Source organism: Euprymna scolopes, chromosome 26 (assembly GCF_053919585.1).
Source record: "Euprymna scolopes isolate OS-2025 chromosome 26, ASM5391958v1, whole genome shotgun sequence".
Lineage (NCBI taxonomy): Eukaryota > Metazoa > Mollusca > Cephalopoda > Sepiida > Sepiolidae > Euprymna > Euprymna scolopes.
In genome coordinates, this window is record NC_136507.1 from 79,791,982 (window position 1) to 79,818,370 (window position 26,389).

At 34.0% G+C, this 26,389-nt stretch overlaps 2 protein-coding genes across 2 annotated transcripts in view; one reads left to right on the top strand and one right to left on the bottom strand.

The window, feature by feature from the left end:
- The window catches only part of LOC145248212 (uncharacterized), a 55,741-nt gene extending 45,482 nt beyond the window's left edge, over window positions 1-10,259 (bottom strand). Inside the window, exons 1-2 of the mRNA XM_080110077.1 lie at window positions 9,979-10,259; window positions 550-1,584 (exon numbers count right to left, since the gene is read on the bottom strand). Coding sequence (XP_079966203.1) covers window positions 550-1,506 — 957 coding nt within the window. The 5' untranslated portion in view covers window positions 1,507-1,584; window positions 9,979-10,259. The remainder of the gene's footprint in view (window positions 1-549; window positions 1,585-9,978) is intronic.
- A 316-nt stretch (window positions 10,260-10,575) lies between these two features.
- On the top strand, window positions 10,576-21,393 carry LOC145248213 (NADH dehydrogenase [ubiquinone] 1 beta subcomplex subunit 2, mitochondrial-like). The gene is made up of 3 exons (XM_080110078.1): window positions 10,576-10,730; window positions 16,230-16,353; window positions 21,185-21,393. Exons 1-3 carry the CDS (start codon window positions 10,630-10,632, stop codon window positions 21,278-21,280), a joined length of 321 nt encoding a protein of 106 aa, XP_079966204.1. The 5' UTR covers window positions 10,576-10,629; the 3' UTR covers window positions 21,281-21,393.
- Window positions 21,394-26,389: the final 4,996 nt, after the last annotated feature.

The window sequence follows — 26,389 nt, forward strand, 5'->3', positions numbered from 1 at the left end:
GATAAAGAGAGAAAGAGATAGAGAGAGAGAGAAAGAGATAAAGAGAGAAAGAGAAAGAGATAAAGAGAGAAAGAGAGAAAGAGATAGAGAGAGAAAGAGATAAAGAGAGAAAGAGATAGAGAGAAAGAGATAGAGATAAAGAGATAAAAAATAAAGAGATAAAAAGAGATAAAGAGAGAAAGAGATAGAGAGAGAAAGAGATAGAGATAAAGAGATAAAAAATAAAGAGACAGATAAAAAGAGATAAAGAGAGAAAGAGATAGAGAGAGAGAGAGATAAAGAGATAAAAAATAAAGAGACAGATAAAAAGAGATAAAGAGAGAAAGAGATAGAGAGAGAAAGAGATAAAGAGAGAAAGAGATAGAGAGAAAGAGATAGAGATAAAGAGATAAAAAATAAATAGACAGATAAAAAGAGATAAAGAGAGAAAGAGATAGAGAGAGAAAGAGATAAAGAGAGAAAGAGATAGAGAGAAAGAGATAGGGATAAAGAGATACAAAATAAAGAGACAGATAAAAAAAAGATGAAGAAATTCCCAAAATCATTTACCTGGCTTTGTACTGTTCCAAGATAAAAAAGTCCATCTTCATGTCTTCTTGCAAGAACTTTCTTTCCAATCAAAATAGCACCGGCACCAGGTGACAGGCTGGCTGCAATTTCATTCCGCTTGTCTTTTAACCAAGACTTGGCAGGATAAAACCGACTCCAACCTCTCGGACCATACGGGTAACGACTGGGCCAGACAAATGGATAGTAAGGCCAAGTCAGAGAATCATATAAGATGGGATGAAAAGATGGACACGGCAAATAAGGGTAGCCTTTCCAGTAATCAGGGTCCAGCTGTAACGTGCTTGTGAGACTGCATGATTTTTGAGGCATGTATCGACCTCCAGACGATGTCGTCAACATTTTACCTGGGCCATGGTCTGCAGAATAGATGTGCGTCACCCGCTCGACATAACCGTGGGTCGACACCTGGACGACGTGCAAAGAACCAAAGGTTTCAACAGCAAGATCTTCCAAGAAATCGGTAAGCCCTGTTTCTGGGACGGAATCCGTGATGCAGATACAATGGACTGGTCGACCATTGCTTAAATAAACGGCTTCATCTAGGATATCATTCCGATGCTGTTCAGGGAGGCTATCAGTGACTAGATAGATAGCGTCTACTTGAGGATTGCTAAATGCTGATCGTAGCACTCCCAGCGTATTTGTACCAGTTTTGGCATTTAGATGTCCGACCCATTCCATGGCAAGTGCCGCTGTCTCTCTCGTGTTACAAATCAGTTTATCAGCCCAGGCTGTAACATTGGAATTAAATTCGATAATGTTAAAAAATTTCTTTTTCTTGTCAGCCGCCATTGTGCACAGGGTTTCTTGTAAGTGTAGTTTAACGACAGGCAATGCGCTATGCATGCTGCCAGATGTGTCGATGCAAAATACGACGTTGTCCTCATGCACATTGCCGAAGATGTTGGGTATCTTTGGGACCGTATTAGAATCCATCACGGACACCACTCACGTTGAGAAGTTGGCCTCAAAAATGTCTGCGAGAAGTCACTGATGGTTAAACCTAGAAAAATACTTGAAAAAGAAAAGAGGAAATCAATTACCATCAATCATCTCATGTAGGAAAAATTGCAGTTATTGTGAAAATGACTAACAATCACGGCCATACATACGATGAGAAAAAGGAGTTTATACAAGTAGTAGTCAATGGCCTGAAATGAGAAACTCATTGTAGGGATGATTAAACAGAATCGAAATTGGAAAAATCGGGATTTTTTGGGGCATCGGAATCGGGGAAATTTGTGCATATTTTCCGATGCGAAAAACGATTCTTTTAAAAAAAAAAATTATTAAAGAAAACATTTTTTTGACAAAAATTAGCGAAAATAAAATGTTTGGCTAAAAAACATAAGAGAATTTCAAGGGGAGGTAAATAGCATGTGACTATTGCCAATCTTTTAGAATAAATTATGCATTAACAGTTTTAAATACGAGTTAATTGCCTTGTTTGTAGCATAACTGAGTTACTTTCTTTGTGTTTCCAAAGACATATGGCGAGGGTTTTTTAGGATGAACATCGAAAACTTGTGTATTTTAAATAATGCGGTAATATTTAACAACTTCTGACATAACAATTTTGGCCTTCGGGACAAGATCAAAGTGTAGTATCTGTTCTTCAGATGCTGCAAGCTATGACTAGCAAAGACCAGATGTGGGGGCAACCCCACATGCCTGACCTTTAACCAGCTCCCATTTCCCACCTCTCGGGAGCTGGTCCCTTTTTTCCCTTCCCCCTCCCTTCACTCCTCACATTAAAAATTGGCCTTGTGCCTAATTTGCTCGGTGGGGGAGCAAATAAATACCATCTGTTCTTCAGATGCTGCACTTCAATTCCTTGTTCTCTGTCAGTGGAGAAAAATCCTTTACGACTGAGACAATTTTTATTTTTTGTTCCTTTTCTCCACGTTAAAAAACGACCCTGGTGTCTAACTCTGTCTCGTGAGGAGGCATTGTAAATAGGAACAATTAAGTAGACATCATTGCTTGGAGTTGAAATTAACACAAAAGGTCAGCAGATACTATTGGTTTTTGTTTTCCCAAAATAAAATAATTACTTTTCATTATTTGAAAAATTATTTATTTTTGACAAAGAATTATTTCGTCAAAAACTAGTGGGGGGGGGGATATTTTTCAAAGAACATTTCAAAAGATTATTAAAAAAATAAAACTTGTCAAAAAAAAAAATTATTTAACACTACTACAAAATCTAAGATCGGGTGGCAGCAGACGCCCCCCCCCCCAATAAAAAAGTTCTGTTATCCCTATCAGTCACTAATCCATAATCCGGGTGGTAACTGCCTAAATAATGCTATCACTAATTCGACATCTGGGTAGCAACAATTCCCTCTTCCAAAACTCCTTTTACCCTACAACTAATCCTCTGTCAGTGTCGCAGCAAACCCCCTCCCCCAACAAAAAAGGAACATAGTTATATTTAATATCTAGTTATAAAAGTTACATACTGTTCAAAACACTATCTGGTAAGCAAGTGAGTGATCATTTTACGTTAAATTAATATACGAAACTAACTTATCCCCAGTAAAAATTCTAAAAAATATTTTTCCCCAAATTGTTCAAAGTGTTCTGATGTAATCGCTTGAAAAAGTAGATTCTCATTAGTGAGAGTAAATTTAGTTGATGGTCTTCAGCAACAATAATGTCAAGAAGAAAATTCATTAAAAGTTGAAATATTACTTTTCTACACAATAAAAATTCTATATAACAAAAAATTAGAATCGTTAGGAAAACCAACCAAAATTTTTTATTCTAAAATTGAAAATTTCAAGGGAAGCAACTCTACAGTGACTCAATCTAAGGGAGACAAGTCGTAATAAACTATAAAAAAAATTCTGTAGACAATGCATGGCGAGGCGGATGTCATCACGACGGACGTAGAAATAGCACTGACTGGACCAAAAGCAGGGCCCATACTCATTTGCATAAGCGTAGTCGTTGGGAGTATTAAATATGGTGAATTTCTGAGTGTAAGGAGTCTTGGTTTCTGAGTCAGGCAGATTCCCGCGTGTTGTTTGTTTCAACATCGACTGTAATTGTAGAAGAAATAGAGGAGGAAGAAGCTAAAGGCGACGAAACAGAAACATTCAACACAAGTTATCTCGGCGTTATGACTGAGGGAAGATTCAACCTAATACTCGCACTGGAATATAATGGGGCAACGTCTATTGTAGATTGGTTGGAAATAGTGGGCGTGATTTACAAATTCTCTGGAATTGACAGCGTCAACAAGTAATCCTCTTGTGACCACCGGAGGAGGAGCCTTCAACGTCTACCAATAATTGTCAGAGCACATAAGACCAATGTGACATGGGTAAAAGATGTGAACAGCCTTTGTCCTTGACCCATGCAAGGCATACAAGCAGTTTCGAAATACACCTTATGCTCGAATGAGTTCTACATGGCATTGATAAAGCTCTCCAGCCTGTTTGGAGGAATACCCAGCAGGACACTGAAGTATACATTCATTGACGAACTGCTGCCCATACTTAACGGTTGTTGCATGCATCTGCCAACATTGACCACATCTAGACATAAAGCATGCTCAGTCAAGCAAGAGCTGTCATCTTCTGGTCGGTTGTTTTTGTTTTACGGCATATCAACCCTTTTCAGGTTATCTAATGCCGAATCCAGTTATTTTGAAGAAAATTTTTTAATAGAATATATTTGTTGTTTTCAAGTCAGTTTCTATTTAACCCATAGTTGGGACCCTAACAGGTACTACAACTCCAGGTCAGAGTAGACCTGGGAGCAATGGCAATTAAAAGGTGGCTCCACACTCCCCAAAGCCCGCAAACTGGGGCCTCACCACTGGATATAGTTTAAGGTCATATCCAGGACCAGTGTCATCTTCTATAATATAAATAAATCTAACGTGTCTGTTTAATTGTATGTATGTATGTGTGTATGTATGTGTGTATGTGTGGTGAAGGCAACCTTTCGAGGAGAAGCAAATCTCTGATTTAAAAAAACATAAAGCGGAAGACCAGTACCCGCATTAAGCTGGTCTGCACTTTAACTTGTTGCTGGCTATCTTGCTCTTGCTTGTTGCTGGATCTCAACATTTTGAACCAAGAGAGAGACTTAGCTGTCATACAAAGCTAAGACTGAACATCATCTGTGTACAGATACTCCCTCAGGCATTTTCTATTAAAATCGTCTTGTGGCGATGGAAGTAATTTTTGGGCTCATGGACTTTAAGTGTCTGAGAGAGTGGCACTCGTCTGACAAGACGTTGCAATCATCATGTATGTGTGTATGTATGTCTGGCTGGTACCAGATGGGTGACCATATGGGAATTCTAGGCGATGTATGTGCTTTCCGCTCATCTCGGCATTGTTTCCAGTCGTCCTGAACATCCACTTGCCACTGGTATTCAACAATGTTGTGCAGGCAGCTTTACAGTGGGTATCCATAGTCTGTCAAGACTGAAGAAAGTCTTTTTTTATGTATGTATGTATGTATGTATGTATGTATGTATGTATGTTTGTATGTCTGCCTAAAACTTTCAACAGAAGCAACAGATTTCCACAAGATTGGTATCATTTTGAACCTTCGAATGACAAATATCGAAAAATTGGCCAAAACATTATTTCCTTCACCTTCAAATGGGTTGTTTTCTACAAGGAGGGGGTCGATTTTTTGTGAGCCATTTTTGCAATCGGTTGGATTGACTTTTTCCGAAATTACGATCACGTCATGGAGTAGTGGTAAGACGTCAGATTTCCTTTAACCTTCTTTTCTGCCTTCGCATCATCGGTTCGAGCCTGCCTGTCATCACTTTTTTTTTTTTTTTTTTTGCTCAACACACACTTCCAAACACCCGGGCAACGTCGGGCGACATCGAGCACCCAGGCTAGTGAACAATGAAAGGCTGCTGCCACCGCTGATCGATCAGTCACAGAAAAAATGTCTCTACCCTAGCTCGCAGTGGACTTATTGCATTGTTTTAATTGCTCCGAGCCCAATCATCTGGCTAAGCACAGCCAGTTTGAACAACCGAAGCAGCATTATAAGCCAACCATCTGATCTTACAGATGCTAAAGGGAGGGCCATGTCATGTCAAAATATTTGAAAATGAAAGCAGGGGCAAGATGTGAATGCCACACTCACACCGTATAAAATGAATACAAACTTGCAAGTGGTGTATGTTCGTTAACAAAGTTATGTGTGACACATTGATTGGCTCAGGATACACATGGTCTTTTGTGAAAAGTTTGGTTTCTGGTCCAGTGAATGGACGCAAGTGTTGACCATTGCCGGAAAGAGCATAGCCAGCAGAGGAGTATAGAGGTGGTGCAAATTAGTAATAATGAATTGTCTCGAGGAAGAAACGAACAACGCGTTTACTTGAATTAAACGAACTAGGATTTATTTTGTGAAGAAACAAGTGAAAGAAAAGGGTACTACACGTGTTTAGTTTGGCGTGCATCTCTCGCTGTTTACTGGTGATAAGGAAAGTCTATTGTCGTAGAGAGAGAAAGTCAATCCAGTTTGGTGTGCGTCTCTCGCTGTTAGCTGGTGAGGAGGAAAGTCTATTGTAATTTAGAGAGAGATAGAAAACGTATAAAGTGTACATACTGTCTGTTAGCTCGTGCCCCATACATAGTAGCAGGGGATGTGATGCGTGTGAGCACGCGCCTCCCAAAAGGGAGGCGGCTGGTTCGCCAAACCTCTCAACTCGAGAGCTGGTCCGAAAAGAAAGATGCTGCTTATTGCTCCTGCTTTTATAATTGTTTCCGGTGGTCTTTTGCGCATGTGTGGATTTCCTTTGAAAGGGAAAGTGACGTTGTCCTTGTGTGCATACGTGTGCGCGTATGTGTGTGTACATTAGTGTGTGTGTGTATACATGTGAATATGAGTGTTATGTACGTGTGTGGACATGCGTACATACGTTTGTGTGCACGTATGTATATGACAAGTAATATAGCTTGAGATGTGAACGCATGTTTTTGTGTGAGACTAGAAAAGGCTCCCACAGGAGCGACCAAAGTTAATTTGCAAGTGGATAAGAGAACCTACATAGTGGTGAAGATGCTGGTCATGGACAGAGGTCTATCGGAGTTTGATCTGCTGCTGGACATCATCCACCAGCTGGGTGGTGTTCATACAAATGAGCACAGTGAGGACAATTTCCCAAATAAGGTTTCCAGTGTTGATGCTGCTGTTGCAGTGAAAATAAAACTACCCGACTTTAATGATATATTCAACCCAATGAAGAAACATTGTGCTGCAACCTGGAAATGGATGGACGAGCAGTCACCAAAACGGCTCTCTAATCAGATACCTGAATACACCATGCTTAAACATGTTCGGAATAAGTATAATTGCAAATTGTTAACTTAGATTCACAATGAGTAACTGATAGTGTCCCTGGAAAAAGGGTTCTGTCCCTCAAAGGGATTAATCCCATTAACGGCAATTATTCAGCATAACAAAAGCAAAATGCAACCTGTTATAGATGACCGTGAATTGAACGATCATGTGGAAAGATACATGACACACACTCATGTATGCTCACAAAAACTGAGAGACTAGTATTATTCAACATTCATAGGAGATTCACTTTTATTTTAAAACTAGCCTGAATGCTTGGCGTTGCCCGGGTGTTTGGAGATGTGTGTTGAGCAAAAAAAAAAGTGGTAGTAGGCAGGCAGGCTCGACCCCGTACCGCGAATGAGGAAAAGAAAGTGAAAAAAAAAATGTGACACATTAACTATTGCGCCCATCGCCAAACCGGAAGTGACGTAAGTTTAAATTAAGGTTAGACAATCGAAAAGAGGCGATGACTTTCGAAAATATTGGCGAATAAAACAACCCCTCCCTGTAGAAAAATACCCAGTTGAGGGAGAAGGAATTAGAGTTTTGGCAAATTTTTTGATATTTTTCGAGTGAAGGGTCGAGCTTCAAAATGATATCAATCTTGTGAAATTATGTTGCGTTTGTCAAAAGTTTTATGCAGACATACAAACATACATATATACATTTAAACAGACAGATGAAATTTATATTATAGATAAATTTTGCCTTTAAAAACTCATTACAAAAGAAAAACAATTTGTTGCTACTTTTTTTAAATGTGGAGGGATCGCTCCTTATAGCTAGAACGAATCTTCAGCAGGAACATTCCATAGCAAACACCATTTCAATGCCCATGTATATCAGAATGCACCAGCACACAATGTTGCAATTTGACCATCTGCACACTGGAATAAAGGAATTATATTGCAGTGATACAGCAAACAGGCTGGCATGTTCGAAAACAACCTGTATATAAGGATTCGCCCGTGAAAATCAAATCAGTTTAGTTTTGTTCCAGTTTTTTCTCTTGTCTTCCTGAAGACTGGATCTAAAAATAACTCTGCCCTTGGAAGGCATTAAAATTCGCTGTTTTAAATTTGCAGGCCAAGCACATGAACCTTAAATTCTCACCGTGGAAAATTACCACATTGAACGAGAATTTCAGTCTTCTTTTTAACAATGTTTTTTCAAACTACTGTTTGTTTATGCGATGAACACACACACACACACTCACATTTCACTTACATAGTTTAATGACTGTTTTTTTTTGTTTTTTTTACATAGGCATAACCACTTATAAAGGCCCAGAGACCACTCAAGGACAAGGGTTAAGAGTGTACAGTAGTCAATTGGACAATAAAGTAATCATTAGTAATGGAGATTCGGTAAATTTGTTAACAAGTGGAATGGCTCATCAAGAACTTGTTTACATTGAACTTGAAGACTACCATATTGTAGTCAGCTGGAAAGCAGGAAAACGGAAGACAATTCCACAGGCGTGCAGTTCTAAGAAAGAAGCTTTGTTCATGGAATCTACGTTTAGGTTTAGGCACAGGTAAAGAGTGGGAGGAATTATTGATAGTGTTTTCAGCTAGACGAGTGTTTCTTGTGAAAGTTTGGCGAGGGGGAACCATAGGTTGAAGTTCATTCGAACACTTTCCATGAAAATAACGATAAAGCAGAGACAAACTCGCAACATCTCTTCTGTGAGATAGAGGTTGCAGCGAAGAGAAAAGGACATCTCCTACGAGGCTACGAAGTCTATTTTGAACTCTATCAAGGCAGGACAAGTCCTTTCTAGCACCTCCTGCCCAGATGTGGCAACAGTATTCCATCCTTGGACGTACCTGGCTCTTATATAGATAGAGAATTGCATCAGCAGTGAGATATCTACTGGATCGATAGAAGGATCCAACCATTTTTCTAGCGGCTTTGGCAACAAATTTGATGTACGTGTTCCATTTAAGATCAGGAGTAAAGGTCAAACCCAGAAGCTTGTCAAAACTTGAGGCCTCCCCAAGACGAGAGCAATTCATTTTAATTGATGCCAGATAGGGATCAGAGCGTTGATGATGTAAAGATAAAAGCTTGGTTTTAGATGCATTAAAAGTAACCAGTCATTCCTTTCCCCATTGTACCACGTGATCAAGATCAGAAAATTACCACATTCAAATTATGTGTGTCACTTGGTTCATAAAATAACCCTCATCCCTGAGTGAATTCCGGGCCTTGATAAGTTGTGACTACCATGTAAAAAAAAAAACAAAAAAAAAACAGTAATCTTAAATTTCATGCCATTTTCACAAGATTCTCATTTAAATAAATTTGCATAATGAACACTCGTTGCAAGAAAAAAAAAACTAAGGTGGGAACGATTTGAATGAATATTTTTCTAACACATAAATAAATGTTGTTTCATATTAATACCACGATCTCGAGTTCTTTGTCAAATGTCATTATTTTCTGGATTTATGCAAATTTTTATTTTATGTCTGTGAGGATGTGATTTGGTGAAAACCTTCTGTAAATCGGACATTTGGTTAAATTTATCTTTAATGGTCCCACAGATATTCTACCACTTTCGACTTCTAGAGATTCCTGCACCTGCAACCTCGGTATTAAAAACTGATAGATCCCGATTATGAATTTGCTATCCTACCGAAAAACACACCCTCTACAAATGTAGCAATGCTTATAAAACACAACTATTAAAACGTGACCAAACTATTACAAGGTATTTCGTTTCATGTATCTGAATATCGCATTTTTCATTCCTCAAGTGACATCATCTCTTCCGGCCATGCTATAAATGTTTCCGCATGCAACCCACGATTGTCAAGATTGTCCCTAACAGATACTACACTATGCTCCAAGACCTCCCTCACCCAAAGGCCAGTTTCTCATAAACTGTTAATATATCCGTGAAAATAAAATAAAAGGCGGTAGTTTCACAGCATTGATGGAGGAGTCGTAACTACAAAAATAAATAAATAAATAAAATAAAATAAAATAAATAAATAAATAAATAAATAAATAAATAAAACTTAATGTAAATTTAAAGTCTAAAATTGAAATACTTTTTTTTATACTTACAAAATAATTAGCTGGGTGAAGTTTTACAGTTTTCAGCTTCAGTTAATTATTCATAGGAATTTTCTACTAATGAGATTTCTGAAAAAAAACATTAATATTTTTTTTTTTTTTCATTTAATTATTTTTTTTTAGCATTTTAGGTAATGATTACTATTTTGTTTTCGTTTTTCTCTAAGTTCATAACAACAAGCACTTGTTTTCAAAGCAAGGGAGATAATCATATGCCACTTGTTACCATGGGGATAATAAACAAACTAGCGTTTACTACCAGATTACTAATACAGTAATCAATGCGTTTTTTATGTATCAATATTTAAATTAGTGATTAAACATCAATGACTCACTAAAAATATAAATCAATAATTATGGAGGGAAAAAAAATAAAAGTCTCGTTTAAACGTAACATCAATCGTGATCTCGGTTCCGTTATAACGACCAATATGGCGGAAATATGTTGTCGTTACTATAGCAACAACAAACAATCTTTTAAATAATATTTACACGATTTTCTTTAATAGAATCATTTTTTTTATGTACTATTAATGAAAATATTAATTAAAAAAATTACGTCAAGATAAATAAAAATAAAACCTCACGAAATCTCGTTAAGACTTCACGTTGAGAAACGTGATCTCAAGTCCAGTTGGGAAAATGGCGGCTGCACTCCGTTCTCTCCGCTATTTTGGAATAGCGGCAATGAGAACTCGTCCTTTAATTTCGAAACAACCAGTAAGGCACGGAGGAGATGCACCGTAAGTTTTTAGATAGATTTATATAATTTTCAAAAATGGAGGTTTGACCTATTTAATTGAATTTCCTTCATAAAACTACGTCCGTCATGTTTGATTTGACCTCTAACGACGTGATAACAAAAACAAAATGACACTCTCCGTTGATATTGTACATTTTATATGTCTGCCAGGAGTTTATTTTATATATATATATATATCACATAGGAGACGTGTGAAAATTAACTTCGGAACCATAATAATTTTATGTTCAACAAGCAATGTAATTTCCATTCATCAAATTGTTTAGCATGTGCGCGTAAGATTCTTGGCCTTCGGGATTTCTGTTTTGGTTGTAAACTTTTAGAGTGAATAATAATAAAAAAAATAAATAAAGGGTTTGTATTACTGTACACATAGATTCGAAAAAGTTGTCAAAAAACAAATATATAACAAATGTTATCAAAGGCAAGATAAGTTACTTTTCTACCAAACTGGATATATTTTTTGTGTTTTTATTCAATGTAACATGTTTATTCAGCTCGAAAAACATGCAGTGTTTACTGATGTATTGGAAAATTCAAAATGGCGCCCAACACTCTCTTTAACATGGTAAGTTTGGGAAAAGGTGTTATAAATAATAAACTAGACAAAATACTATAAAAAAAAATACCGAATATATGTCAACTTATGTCACAGTAACATATAATGAGCGAATTTCTTACAGTATTTTGTCTAGTTTATTATTTATAACATCTTTTCCTGAACTTACCGTGTTAAAGAGAGTGTCGGCCGCCATTTTGAATTTTCCAATACATCGGTAAACACTGTATGCTTTTCGAACTGAATAAACATGTTACATTGAATAAAAACACGAAAAATATATCCAGTTGGATAGAAAAGTAACTTATCTTCCCTTTGATAACATTTGTTATATATTTGTTTTTTGACAACTTTTTCGAATCTGTGTACAGTAATACACCCCCCCCCCTAAAAAATAGGTAAGTTTTCAGATTAGGTCCACCTCAACACTTTCCTTTTAAATGACGACTTTTATAAATTTTCGACTATGCTGAATACGAAAATCGCATTAAAATTTTGCAGAAGCAAGTAGTTATCGAGATATAAAAAGTTGTATTATGCATTGTATTCTTTGGCGGCCATTTTTTTTACGCGCGTGCGCCCCAAACAAATCTACTCCTCTATGACTGACATTACACGCGCGTAAAAAAAGATGGCCGCCAAAGAATACAATGCATAATACAACATTTATATCTCGATAACTAATTATTTCTGCAAAATTTCAATGCAATTTTCGTAGTCAGCATAGTCGAAAACCATTTAGAGAAAATTGTGGAGGTCGACCTAATCTAAAAAAAATACCAAAAATAACTCGAAGTGTAGTATCTGCTCTGATGCTACAGTTCAATTTTTTGTTCTCTGTTAGTGGAGGAGAAATCCTTCACGACTGAGAAAATTTTTAGTTTTGATCCTACCTAAACATTAAAAAAAAAAAAACTACCTTGGTGTCTGCCTCTGCCCTCGTGGGGAGACAAGTAAATAAGGTTACGTTTACTGACGACACTACGCTCTATCATGGACATGATCAGAAAAAAATATAAATGTACACACATATTCAACCCAATGTCAGAAAGGTGCATAGTCAGAATTACACTAGGTGTATCAGAATTTTGGGGGAATTTTTACACCCCTAACACGAAACTCCGAATAAAATCTAAAAAACTCGCCATTTCTCTTTTTAAAGTGGATGGAATATAATTCCAAAATAAACTAAGTTTAAAAAAAATAGGGACTAGTGCAGTGCACTTATTGATCCGTGCTGAAATAATAACGTTATTATTCAAAAAAGCCATTCTTAACATGGAGAGGGTGTTTTGTACCTATTCTATACTTTAACCTTACAATTGAATAAAAAAACATAAAACTTTAAACTTGGGAATACGATTTAAAAAATAGCGCGGATCAGTAAGTGCACTAGCACCAAAAAATAGTAGAAATATTATTTCTTTTTATTTTTTTAAAAAACAGTGTTTACAAAGTGCCTACGCGCGTTCATGCAGCCATGTTTTTTACGTAATGAAATCAATTGAATTTTACGAGTTAATTGTTTTCAATTTTTAAACTATAAAAATCTATCAAAATTTTTCTATTGGTTCAATTTTTTACGATATTTTCAGGGTCAAAGTGAAATTTTATGCTCTTTCCAATAAACCGAATATAATATTTTAGACAAACGTTTTTTTTTTTTTTTTTTTTTTTTTTTTTTTTTTTTTTTTTTTTTTTTTTTTTTTTTAAATTCACCCCCATTTTAAAATGTCTATTAAAATTTAAATAATTAACTTACGCACCAAAGTTTTATATATCACAAATTCAAGATAAAAGATCAATAAATAAAATATTCTAATTTAAAACAAAAAAAGAAGTGTTTTTTAGAAATTTACCTGTAAAGTCCAAAGTGTTTTTTTTTTGTTTTTTTAAAACCACGTTGATTTTTTTTTTCTTGGATGCTGACGACAATTTTTTTCTATTTCATTCAATGTTTTCTTTTTTTAGATATTAAAAAAAAATTCACTCGATAAAGTAGAAATAAAATATATTAATCAAAAACTTATGTATTTCATTAAGAAAAAAAAATCGGTAAAGTGGGTTTGTTTTTTAAACGGCAAAAAACTATTAAGTGAATGTGTTCAGTTTATTAACTACAGTGGCCTCAAAATACTAATTTTGGCTTACAGCATGCAATAAAGAGACATTAATTGTGACACTTAGCGCCACCAAAGATTTAACATGAAGAAAATCAGACAGTTTTCTCCCTTTATTTCAACTGTGAGAAACATCTGATCACAGCGTTTTTTTTTAATACGTGCTTAAAAAAAAGTATTTTATTTAAAAAATACATAGAATATAAAATATAAATATGGATAAATTCTTTACAATGAAGAATGGAAGTACTCATTGAATATTACTTTTTATAGGTAAGTGATATTTTTTTAATTTATATATATTTTTTATAATCTAAGTAAAATTCCGTTGATTTTCTTTAAATCTTTTTAAAGAAAACCGATTTAAAAAAGCATATTACATAATTTGCTATTAAACCAGTTATTGTTTTAAAATTTGGTCTTTGCTCCTTTAATTGATAAAAAAAATTAGGGTTTGAATGACATTTTTCAAGTAGTTATAAGCTTACAAAGAAAGTTGAATTATTAAAGTTCTTATCATGCATTTGTAATGGCCACTTCTGATACACCAAGTGTATCAGTAGCAGTGTCAGAAACCAACATTAAAAAAGCGTGAAAAAAATTGAATAATTCGACCTATCTTTCCAAGCTTATAACTACTTGAAAAATGTAATTCAAACTCTAATTTTTTTTTTTTTTTTTTTTCAATTAAAGGAGCAAAGACCAAATTAAAAAAAAACAGGTTTAATAGCAAATTATGTAATGTTTTTTTTTAAATCAGTTTTCTTTAAAAACGATTTGAAGAAAATCAACAACTTTTAACTTGCTTCAATAAATGTGTATATATAAATTCAAAGAAATCACTTACGTATAAAAAAATACTATTCAATGGGTACTTCCATTCTTCATTGTTAAGAATTCATCCATATTTATATTTTAAATTCTATGTATTTTTTAAATAAAAGAATTTTCTTAAGCAACTGTTTGAAAAAAAAACACCATTACATAAGCATTGTTACGTGTTAGTGAAATGCAGGAAGTAGTGTTCTTGTTTTGAAATATGGATGGACAGAAGGAAGTAAAAACCACACGTTCGTGTTGTGCGTGAAGAAATATGTGTCTCCATAGATGATTTTACTTATAAGTTTTTGCCTTAAAACAGTCGGAATTTTTTTCTTTTTTTTTTTTCTTTTCTCAAAGAAATACATGAGTTTTTGCTTTAATATTACTTCTTTATGGAGTGAATTTTTTTTTTTTTTTAATATCTAAAAAAAAAACATTGAATGAAATAGAAATAAGTGTTGTAATTAAACAAAACTTTCTGTGCAGTTTGAGAAGATTCTAAGGTTTCACTTAAAAAAAAATTCAACATGGTTTTTAAAAATAAAAAGGTTTTAAACTTTGGACTTTACAGGTAAATTTGCAAATAACTATTCTTTTTTGTTTTAAATTAGCTTATTTTATTTATTTATTTTATCTTCAATTTGTGATATATAAATTTGAGGTGAGAAAATTATTTTCATTTTAATAGACATTTCAAAATGGGGGGGGGGTGAATTAAAAAAAAAAAACGTTTGTCTAAAATATTATATTCGGTTTACTTTTTTATTTTATTTAATTTTTCTTTTTTTTCAATTTTTTTTTTTTTTTAAGGCAGAAACTTATAAGTAAAATTTGACTATTTTTCACCTATGGGAACACATATTTCTTCACGCACAAGACTAGATGGCTAACGCGAACGTGTGGTTTTTACCTCCTTCTGTGCATCCGTAGTTCTAAACAAGGACCAACACTGTTTCGCTAACACCGTAAAAATGCTTACATAATGCGACTTTTTCAAGTAGTTGTTTAAAAAAATTCTTTTATTTAAAAAATACATGGAATTTAAAATATAAATATGGATAAATTCTTAATGAAGAATGGAAGTACCCATTGAATAGTATTTTTTTTATAGGTAAATGATGTTTTTGAATTTATATATATTTTTCATAATCGAAGTAAAATTTTGTTGATTTTCTTCAAATCTTTTTTAAAGGAAACTGATTTAAAAAAAAAAAAAAAAAAGCAAATATTGCATAATTTGATATTAAACGTGTTATTTTTAAAAATTTGGTCTTTGCTCCTTTAATTAAAAAATAAAAAAATAAAAATAATAAAAATAAAAAAATTTTTAATGACAGTTTCTGACACTGCTAGAATTGCACTTATAGCGGCAATTAAAATTCAAGAAAATACAGAAAAGTCTACATGACGTACTTACTCGTTACAGAACGATTTCATATTCAAAAAAAAAAAAAGTTTGGACCTGAACAAGCTTCCCTTCCTCAGACCTGAATGAGAACGATCTTTACCCCCTACAGGAAAATTAATTTATTTTCATGTTTTCTTCTGCGTATTATCGTCGATAACAGACTTAACTTTCATATTTGCAGGATTTTTTTAATTTTTTAAAAAGTTTATTTAATGACCTTTAACGTGGGGGGGATCACTTTTCAATTATAACGTTTGAATTTTAATCTGAAAAAAACTATTTAAAAGTAACGCAGTACCAAAAATGCATTAGCATATTTTTATTTTTACAAAAACATTCGACTTATTGACACCTTAATAAGAAGAGTTGTGCTAATTGACCGTAAAGTTATCATCGAAAACATTCCGACACGAAACCTATCGAAGAACACATCACGTACCCTCGTGTGAAATTTTGTAAAAATCGGCCCAGCTGTTTTTGAGTTCATAAGGAACAAACTCAGACAGTTCCTTTTATGTAATAGTAGAGAAGATTATTAATTATTTATTAAATGTTTTTTTTACTTTTCAGTTTCAGCTATCGAGAAACACCCAAATTAACAAGCAAGTCTTCATTAGCCATTGCAAATGTTCTCGGATTCACTTTGTGGTATTGGATGCTTTATAAATTATATCATGAATTTGATCATATAGTGGTAAGTGTGATACTGCGGTTTTATTCGTTTTTCTTTGTTTCTGATTATGTTCATTATTTTTTTCTATCCATTGTTCGCATTATGGTTGAAAGTCAAGGGAGATAATTCAAACTTTCTAGAGAGAAATCAACTTTTTTTTTTTTTTAAAACGTGAAAAAATGAATTATCGCCCTTGAATATCATAATAGCAGTGATTTTTTTTTTTCATCTGACTAAAAGTTGAATTTATTTCATAAAAACAAAACTATTAAATGAATTTTCACAATTTTTCATCAACTGTACTTTTAGTGTTGCAACGATTAATCGGAAGTTTAGGCGGTATCAGAAAAATTTGTGCCTATTTCGATGCGAAAAATGGTTCTTTTAATTGGCTTTTTTTTTTAAATTTTGGTTTGTTTACTTGCCTCTCCATGAGGGCAGTTAGACACAAGGTCGGTTTTTAATGTGGGGAAGATTCAGCTCCCCAAAAAGGGGCATGCTAAATAGTTACAAATAAAAATTTTATCAGTCATGAAGGACTACTCCTCCATTAACCGAAATCAATTAATTGAAGTGCAAGCTTCTGGGCTTGACCATTACTCCTGATCTTAAATGGAACACGTGCATCAAATCTGTTGCCAAGGCCGCTGGAAAAATGGTGGGATCTTTCTATCGATCCAGTAGATATCTCACTGCTGATGCAATTCTCTATCTATATAAGAGCCAGGTACGTCCTAGGATGGAATACTGTTGCCACATATGGGCAGGAGCTGCTAGAAAGGACTTTCCTGCCTTGATAAAGTTCAAAATAGACTTTGTAGCCCCGTAGTAGATGTCCTTTTCTCTTCGCTGCAACCTCTATCTCACAGAAGAGATGTTGCGAGTTTGTCTCTGCTTTATCGTTATTTTCATGGAAAGTGTTCGACTGAAATTCAACCTATGGTTCCCCCTCGCCAAACTTTCACAAGAAACACTCGTCTAGCTGTAAACACTATCAATAATTCCCCCCACTCTTTACCTGTGCCTAAACCTAAACGTAGATTCCATGAACAAAGCTTCTTTCTTAGAACTGCACGCCTGTGGAATTGTCTTCCGTTTTCCTGCTTTCCAGCTGACTACAATATGGTTGTCTTCAAGTCTAACGTAAACAAGTTCTTGATGAGCCGTTCCATATAAGTTAACAAATTTACCGAATTGATTACTATATTGTCCAATTTCTACTGTACACTCTTTAACCCGTATCCTCGAGTGGTCTATTGGCCTTTATAAGTGGTGTTGCCTGTGTAAAAAAAGAAAAGAAAAAAGCATCTAATGAACAGATTTGACCTTGGCCTGATTTTGGTTTGGTAAAATGTCTATTGATTTTTAAAATCCCAGTAAAACTAAAATTGATAGATCATCTCTCACGAATGTTTTTTTTTTTTTTTTTTTACGTTCAAGAAAATATCTGCACATTTAACATTTATTTTTATGGTAATGGGGAAAAATAAGCTCCTTATAATGAAATATTTAGAAATTTATAATCGGAATCAATAATTGTACCGGAATTAAACGGGGGGGGGGGTATTGGAATCGTCTCATCACTACTGTATTTATTGTCCTTCATAAATAATTACATCGTAAAGGTCCCTTATTTTTTAGATATTGTAATGTTCTCATTAATAAGTGATCAAGAAAAATATTCTCTTTATGAGTCTTTGGTGTTTAATTCAGTCAATCTTCTAATTTTTTTAATAGTCAGTGACAAGCTTAAATATCTGTTATAAAAACAAGAATTACCTTTTTTTTTTCTTCTTTCTTACTTGGTGTGCTGATATTTTTCATTTAAAAAAAAAAAAAAAATTTGGAATTTGCTTAACTAATATTTATTTAATTGTAACTGAATCGTTAAATCAACCCTTAGATGTAGATAAAAACAAAATAGCCTCAAATTATTTTTTATTTAAAATTTTTGCAAGCTGCTCTCACGTGGAACCAAGTAAATTATACAAAGTACAAAACAAATATACTAAAGAAAAAAAAAATCAAAATTCTGAATTAAATAAAAAAAAGAAACAATCTTTTAACCCTATTTAAATGCAAAGGTTTCCTGTCTCCATTGCAACAGTTTTAACTTTGAGTGTATATTTTGGCATGGCCCATAAACTGCAGAAGTTTTTCTTTAACTGAAATAAACATTTTATGTTTAATCACTTAAACATCAAAAAGTGCGTTTGTTAAACTTTTAATATCAAATTTATAGATTTAATTTTCACAAGCAATATTTATCACTCAAACTAAAAAATTTTTCATCAACTCTAAAAACAAGTGTTGGGACGATGAATCAAGAATCGGAAAAATCAGAACTTTTAGGTGTATTGGAATCAGCAATGGAATCAGTAAAATTTGTGCCTATTTCTCGATGCCAAAAACAACTTTTAATTGTATTTTTGGTCCCCCAATAAAAGGAGGATGGACCTATAAATTCATCCTTGTCTGTTCGTCTGTGCACACTTTTCTCAATAACTACGCCTTGGAATTTTAAAAAATTTAGCACAAACATTAAACATGATATGAGTAAAAAAAAAAAAAAAGTAACAGAGCGGATTTTCCGAGGAAAACTCTGGTTGCCCCTTTAGGGTTAAAATGGCTAAAATTGTGTATGTCTATTTAGCAATTTTGCATGGTGCTGAACTCCAATTTGAATATGTTAAGGCCTTGGGGACTTTTAGGACTAAATGGCTGGGGTGGGGTGGGGGGGGGGAAATGATGGACTTAATCATTTTTTTTTTTTTTTTTTTTTTTTTTGCCCGGTGTATAACTCAAATCTCCAAATTTACATATGTTAAGGCCTAAAACTGCTCCGTTTGTTCATTTTCATCAGGATTTGACGTTCCCTGAGGACTTTTGGGGCTAAATGGGAGGAGGAGGGGGGGGTCAAATGCTGAACTTAGTCATTTTTTTTATGCCTCGTTCACTGTGCACTCATGGAGGACCATGTATGCTTCACTTGTTTTATGTTAAGCAAGATCTTCCACTGTTGATAATGATTGAAAAATATTGATTTTAAACAACTAGTAAAAGTAAAATCTAAAGATCCTCCTCCCACAGGACTATTGTTACACGTGAGAAAATATTTGCACATTTAACTTCTATTTTTGCACATTTAACTATTTTTACGGTAATCGGGAATAAATAACCTTGTTAAATATTCGGATATTTATAAAGAATCGGGATCTGTAATTTAGTACAAAATTCGGAAAAATAGTGGAATCGTCCCATCACTACTAAAACCTTTCATGCGGACACATAAACCTTTGCCAGTTATAAACAATGGCACCAAATTTATTTTGGTTGCTCAAATTAGCTAACGGAATATGTCTGTTCCAAATTTGTTGGGAATTAGACAAATTTGTAATCTTGCATGCTATTAGACAAAAAAACAATTTTAAAATGTATAACTAAAAATGTAGGCTTCAAACAAAAAATGAAAAAGTTCTTACAAAAGTTATATCTTATAGAAAATTAATCATAATGGAAGCAATTTTTAATCTGGATCATTAGGCAAAATTCGATATCATCTTGAAAAAAAAAAATGACATGAAAATGCTTTTACTTTTTCAGTGCTTGTTTACATTGGTGATCTTTTAAACCAACGCATTTCAGGGGAAAAAATTATCTACTTGTCCTCATGGTGAAATTTGTATGAATTTGAAAAAAAATGATCCAAATTAGACTGAACTTGAGGCTATTTTTTTCAATTGTGTAAGCTTTAGCGTTCCAAATTCACCTTTCAATTATTCTTTACGTGAATATAATTCTATGAAAAATATTTCAGTTCCATAGACTTAAAAAATTTTTATATCTTAATTTTTTTCTTTTTATAATAAAGTGAAGCAGAAAATCATTTTGAATAATTCAATTTTGGTGGATATATTAAACAAGACAAGAGCAATTATCTCCCCTTCACCGGTCAATAATTTTTACTTTTGTCAGTGTCAAATTGTTTTTTTTTTTAAATTTTTTTTAGAGACTTAGTGGAAAAAAGTTCATTTCTACTTTTCTTATCAATATAATCGTTTTTATTGTTTGTTTTACTTGTTTTGATTGGACTATTCTTCTCATCTTTATTTATGCAAGGCTTCATCGACCAAAACCTTGCTCAAACAACACTAGAGATGAGAACAATAGTCTGGCCAAAACATAAGCATAAAATAAGTTTCCATCCGAATATTTCTATTATGTTTACTCATATATAATGAGAGAAAGAGCCTAGTGGATCCCCCCTCCTCCGACTTCCATGCCGGAAATTCCATAGTGTTTTCATTTCAATGTGCATAATTTTACGTTTTAATAGTAATCCTTTTAAATCAACAAATGTCTCACAGGATTTTTACTATTAAGAAAAATGACTTTTATTTCATTCATTTTGTCAGATAATTATTCTTTAAATAAAAACTTTTAATTTGTAACAATTTCTTTTTAAAACAATATTCTTTTTACATCAAAAATAAGTGCCAGATAAATACAATTCAATAAAAATGTCCCTCTTTGAAATGTTTAAAATGAAACTATATTAGTTGTTTGGAAGATATTAGATTTTGGAACAATTCATTTTAAAATGGCTAAAGTAAGATTTTCATACCTTACAGCCAGCCAGCGGCATTAACTCTAGGCGGGTTGAACCAGTTTCCCGTGAAGGAGGAAGTGTTTAAGGAATATCAAATTCCCAGTCTCCAGTCACATGTATTATATATCGCTTATGATCTTTTATTTTAAATGTGTGTGGAACGTGATTAAGTATATAATAACTTGAAATGCCACTGCGTATTATTATTATATATTTTTTTTTTTTTTTTTTTTTTTTTTGTAGGGTCATTTCACTTATCCAGAGCCAAGCAAATGGACAGATGCTGAACTTGGAATTCCAGCTGATGATGAAGAGTTTGAGGAGGCTGAAGAAGAGTAAATAGTTGTGGAACTTTTTGGGGATGACACTGTTGAGAAAGGGTTACTCCTTTCGTGTTGTGATTGTCAGGAGTTCCTGTAAATAGGATAATTTAAATAAATAATGATTTTAGATTTTTTGGTTTTTGTTTTATTTTTTGATTTGTTTTTTTTTTTCATTGAACTATGAAAACGATCCTGCTTTACAGGTCTGGTTTAACATGCACTCACTGTGACTCTTGTCAAAATTCACACAAGCTAACTTAATCACTTCCGACGTAAGGTCCCAGCATGTAAAATAGAATTCCAAATCCAAAGTTTTTGGATACCAAATTTATTTTAATAACTGAATTAACCATCAAGTTGTGATGGTTCAAAGTTTGTTGCAAATTCGAAAATGTGTGCTATATTTCTTTTCACTCCAAACAAGGCATATTACGACTTGGAACATTAAGTGGCTGCTATTTGTGATTGTGTCTAATAGGGGACTGTGTGGAGAGTTGAATAGCAAGATGCTTATTCACAATACATTTAAACTTTTGCATTTTAGTACAGTCAGGGAAACTGGAAGGGAATTCCAAAGTATTGCAGTCCATGGGAAGCAACTATTAGAGTAGGTTTTTCCAGCATTTAGGGACCTCAATAGTGAAGGGGTGAGATTTTGCTGCTCATCAGTGTAGTCAGGAGTATGTACGTCGAGGGGGACGCAAGTACTAGAAGTTCATCAGAGCACATTCCATTAAAGTACTTGTAAAATGAGCAGAGGAATGCAACAATGGGACAGAGGTTGGAGCTTAACTCGCAGTGCGAAACCCATTAGATTTGAGACTTTTTTTTTTTTATTTTTTTTAATGCTTTTTTTATGCTTTCAAGAGTGAGACTAGCTCAGATGTGTTAACAATACTCCATGCATAGGCAGATCTGGTTTTTATTATAGGATGCTCTCTGGTGCGTGTAATTTTCTAGCACAGTAGAGGGAACCCACCTTCTTTGCAATAGCCTTTGCAATGTCCCCAACGTTTTTGTTTTAATTAATGTTGCCTTTGAATGTTAGGCTGAAGAGCTTGAAAGGTAGGCTCTCAGGTAGGGTGTTATTTCTCATGGCATTCGATGAGAAGGTTTTTGGGTACTCTTGCATAATTTGACCCGAATTCCTATCAAGCATGGATCAGGTGAGACCAGCAATCATCGGTGTCAGCCAAGTATCCTAATAGATGCAGACTAATAAAAAAAAAACAAAAAAAAAACGGAAAAAAAAAAATACAAATGCAAATAATCAAAAATAACAAAAAAAAAACCTACCTTCCAAAATGAAAATGTTTATTTTATTTTTTTATTTTGTTTACATGGAGGTCACCACTTATCAGGGCCCGGAAGCCACTCAGGGTTAAGGATTATTGCAAGTACAGTACGTTGTGATTGTGGAGATTTGATGAAGTTTATTTTAGTCTTTAATTTTTTTTTTTAGTCACTTTCTTCCAATTCGAATGTCGTTTGCTTCCATTTAGATAGCACTTTTTCATTAGCTAATCAAACTCCCAGAAATTTAAAAAAAAAAAGGTAACTAATAAGAAAATAGTCCCCCCCCTCCCCTTAACATCACCTTAAAAATTATTAAAAGCATAACAGAAAAAAAAAAAATTAAATAAATGAAATAAAAAGTCAAGTTAGTGTTTCAACATTTGAACAACGTTCAGCTGACACCGATGATTCCTAGTCTCACCCGATCCATGCTTGACGGGAATTCACAAGAATTCAGGTCAAATTATGCAGGAGTACCGGTTTTTGTAATTGTCAAAGGAAAGAAGCTTAGTCTTAGCAGCATTAAATGTTACCATTCACTTCCGACATCCTTCCACTACAGGTTAAAGCCCGTTTTCTTGGCTTTTTGTTATTGCCTTGAATATGTGTACATTCGTTTTTCCCTCATATCTATCAGAGTGTGGTGTTATCAGCAAATATACCCATCTCGGGCACAATTTTATCAGGGAGATCATTTATAAATATTAGTAATAATAAAGGTCCTAGGATCGACTCCTGGAGCATATCTGCATTAATATTTTGTTTAGCTGTACAGTAATTGTTTTTTGTATTTTTTTTTTTAACAAGGGTGTCACCACTTATCAAGGCCCAGAGGTCACTCGAGGATAAGGGTTAATAGGTATACATTAGTCATTGTGATTTTAGCATAGTAAACAGTGGGAATTTTGAAACTTGGATTACTTAGGGGGACGATTCAATTAGAACTTGTTCACATTGGACTTTTTCTTTTTTTTTTTTTTTTTCATAGGTATCAACTCATTATCAAGGCCAAGAGGCCACGCAAGGATAAGGGTTAAAGAGTGTACAGTAGAAATTGGACAATATAATAATCATTAGTAATGAAAATTTGTTAAATTTGTTAACTTATATGGAACGGCTCATCAAGAACTTATTTACGTTAGACTTGAAGACAATCATATTGTAGTCAGCCAGAAAGCAGGAAAACGGAAGACAATTCCACAGGCGTGCAGTTCTAATAAAAAAGCTTTGTTCATGGAATCTACGTTTAGGTTTAGGCACAGATAAAGAGTGGGGGGAATTATTTGTAGTGGTTTCAGCAATTGAGGACAACTTGGATTATTCTCTTGTCAAAGAAAGATCTGATGTTGAGTAAACTCCATAGTGTATGGCTAAAAATGCAGATTTCAAGCAATAATTATGAGGGATCTGTGCAACTTTGGTTATTCCTATAAAATTTAATTCATTGCATTGAATCGTTTTATTGCTTCATAGCATAACTAGATTTCTGTTCATAGTAAATCAAGAAAAATTTATCAAATTGCATTTTTGTCTGTTTCTGTATCATAATGTGATTTCTTTTCTTTTTTTTTCTTTTTTTTTTTCTAAAAATTCAATTTCAACTAAAAATTTATGTCAGAATTAATAACATGTTGAAAAATTATGAAAAATGATAAACTAGAAAATTATGAAAATTGCTTTGGAAAAAATCAAAGTTTTATTTGAATAAAAAAAAAATTAACAATAGTTTTTATGAAAGTAGGGGAGGTAACTGCATGGATTCAGGGAAACTAACTGCAGTGAAGACCGTTCACTGGATCATGAAAGTAAATGTATGTAATGATTAGGTCTATGACAACAGCATATTCTTTTCATTGTTTTGACTCTCAAGTATATATCCGACAGATACAGTAAATCAACGAGGATTCACATCACTCTATATAAAAGCATATAAGATATCAATGGATACACACTCGAGAGTCAAAACAATGAAAAGAATATGCTGTTGTCCTAGCCCTTATAATGATGTAGTAATCTGTTACTAATGAATAATTAACATTCGTTTTTAGTTGAGACTCAATTTTTTTTTAACATCTATAAATATAAAAGCAAAAATGTATGCATGTGTGTTCGCTTTTTCTGTGTGTCTACAAAAGGCTTCTTTCAGAGAAGCGGTCGGTCGCTTCACAACTTTTTAAAACTTTTTATATCACATATAAATCGTAATATCTCACAGTTAACAACGAAGCTCGCCTGTCTATTTAATTTGCTCGATTTCGGGAGGATAAATATTCAATATTTATCGCTCGCCGCATGTGGATTAGTCTTTTTCCTATAAGATCTTGGGGGGAAAAAAGCGTTCAGCAGTAAATGAAATCCCGCAGTCAAACTTGACCTCATTAACTCATTAAAACGAGCACCTGCTAAATCCAAGTAATTAAATAAATTCAAACGTGTTTCCGTAAGCATGTCACGGTGGGCAATGGTTAACGTTGCACGTTTTTGTTTTTTTTCACACTTCAATTTACAACTTTGCCTCAACGGTTCGGGTTCGATCCTCATACTTACTTTTTTTCTTTTTTTTTTTTACCCCCACCCCCTGGAGTTTCCACACACACCTCCAAACACCCGGGCAACGCCGGGTTACCCTCGCTAGTCTATCTATATATATAAAAGGCAAAATGTGTGTGCACATTTTATATATGTCTGGCAAAGGCTTTTTTCGCCAAACTTCTCGAGGGGGGGGGTTACTATTTCTTAGACCTTTTTATATACCGTCTAAATCATAATATCAAGGATTTGCGAACTCACGTCGCGTCTAGATTTATTTACATCGACTTTTATAAGATTCGCGCTATTTCGCTATGTTGCCTGTTTGTTCGGCTTTTTAGTATAAATAAAGTTAAACTAAATTGAAACGGTGTGTGTTCTTGGCTTTCACGCCAGAACATCCAGAAAGCAATCAGCTTTTGATTTATGTGGTAGAAACCGTCATATCAGACAATTGCTTTCATATGGACACCCCCATTTTTTATGGGGAAGAACATCTTGGTGAAACAAAACCAAACAAACTTGACTGCGGGATTGATGTTTGACCTAATTTACTTTTTAGTTAAGTCATCACGCTTTTTTTCACTTTTGCCTCAAGGATTCGGGTTTGAGCATGCCTTCCTCCCTCAAACTTTTTTTTTTTTTTTTCAAATACCTGGGCACCGCCGGACTATATATTGCATCACGTTCGCTTTTTTAATTGTTATTTTTCACGATTTTTTTTAGAAGTTTTCACATTTTTTTTTTTTTTAATAATATTTAAACAGGGTTATTACTTCGCTTTGTTTTCATTTCGCCCCCCTTATATCAGACAATTGCTATTCAATTTGGACAATCCCCTTTCAATGGGGAGCTGGTTTCCCCCCTCCCATCATCTGCGGTCCCGCAGTGAAACAAAGTAAACAAACGCCAAAAAACTGCCCCGTCATCGTAACGCTACCACGATGAACTCATTAAGCGTCCGTCTGTCAATCAAACCTCCTTGACTTGACTCACTTTAATCGCTCTTACATTACTATTGTTGCCGTAGCGCAGGTGTTCAAGCTCAGTCTATAGGCCTCAAGGCTCCAGGTTCGAACCCACATGCCACCAACCCCCCATCTTTTTTTTTTTAAATTGCTATCGTTAAAGTTTCCTTTTTCTTCTGATTTACCCCCCCCCCCCAAACACACACACCTACAAATACCCGGGCAACACCGGGTATCCCCCACTAGTCTATATGAAAGCGAAAATGTATGTATGTTTGTGTGTCTGCTAAAAACTTTCGACAGACTGAAAAAAAACTTGGTCTCATATGAAA

Coding starts and splice junctions, on each gene's coding strand:
- LOC145248213 (XM_080110078.1), top strand. CDS start 10,630: ATGGCGGCTGCACTCCGTTCTCTCCGCTATTTTGGAATAGCGGCAATG. Junction 10,731..16,229: donor AGGCACGGAGGAGATGCACC/GTAAGTTTTTAG, acceptor TTTACTTTTCAG/TTTCAGCTATCGAGAAACAC. Junction 16,354..21,184: donor ATGAATTTGATCATATAGTG/GTAAGTGTGATA, acceptor TTTTTTTTGTAG/GGTCATTTCACTTATCCAGA.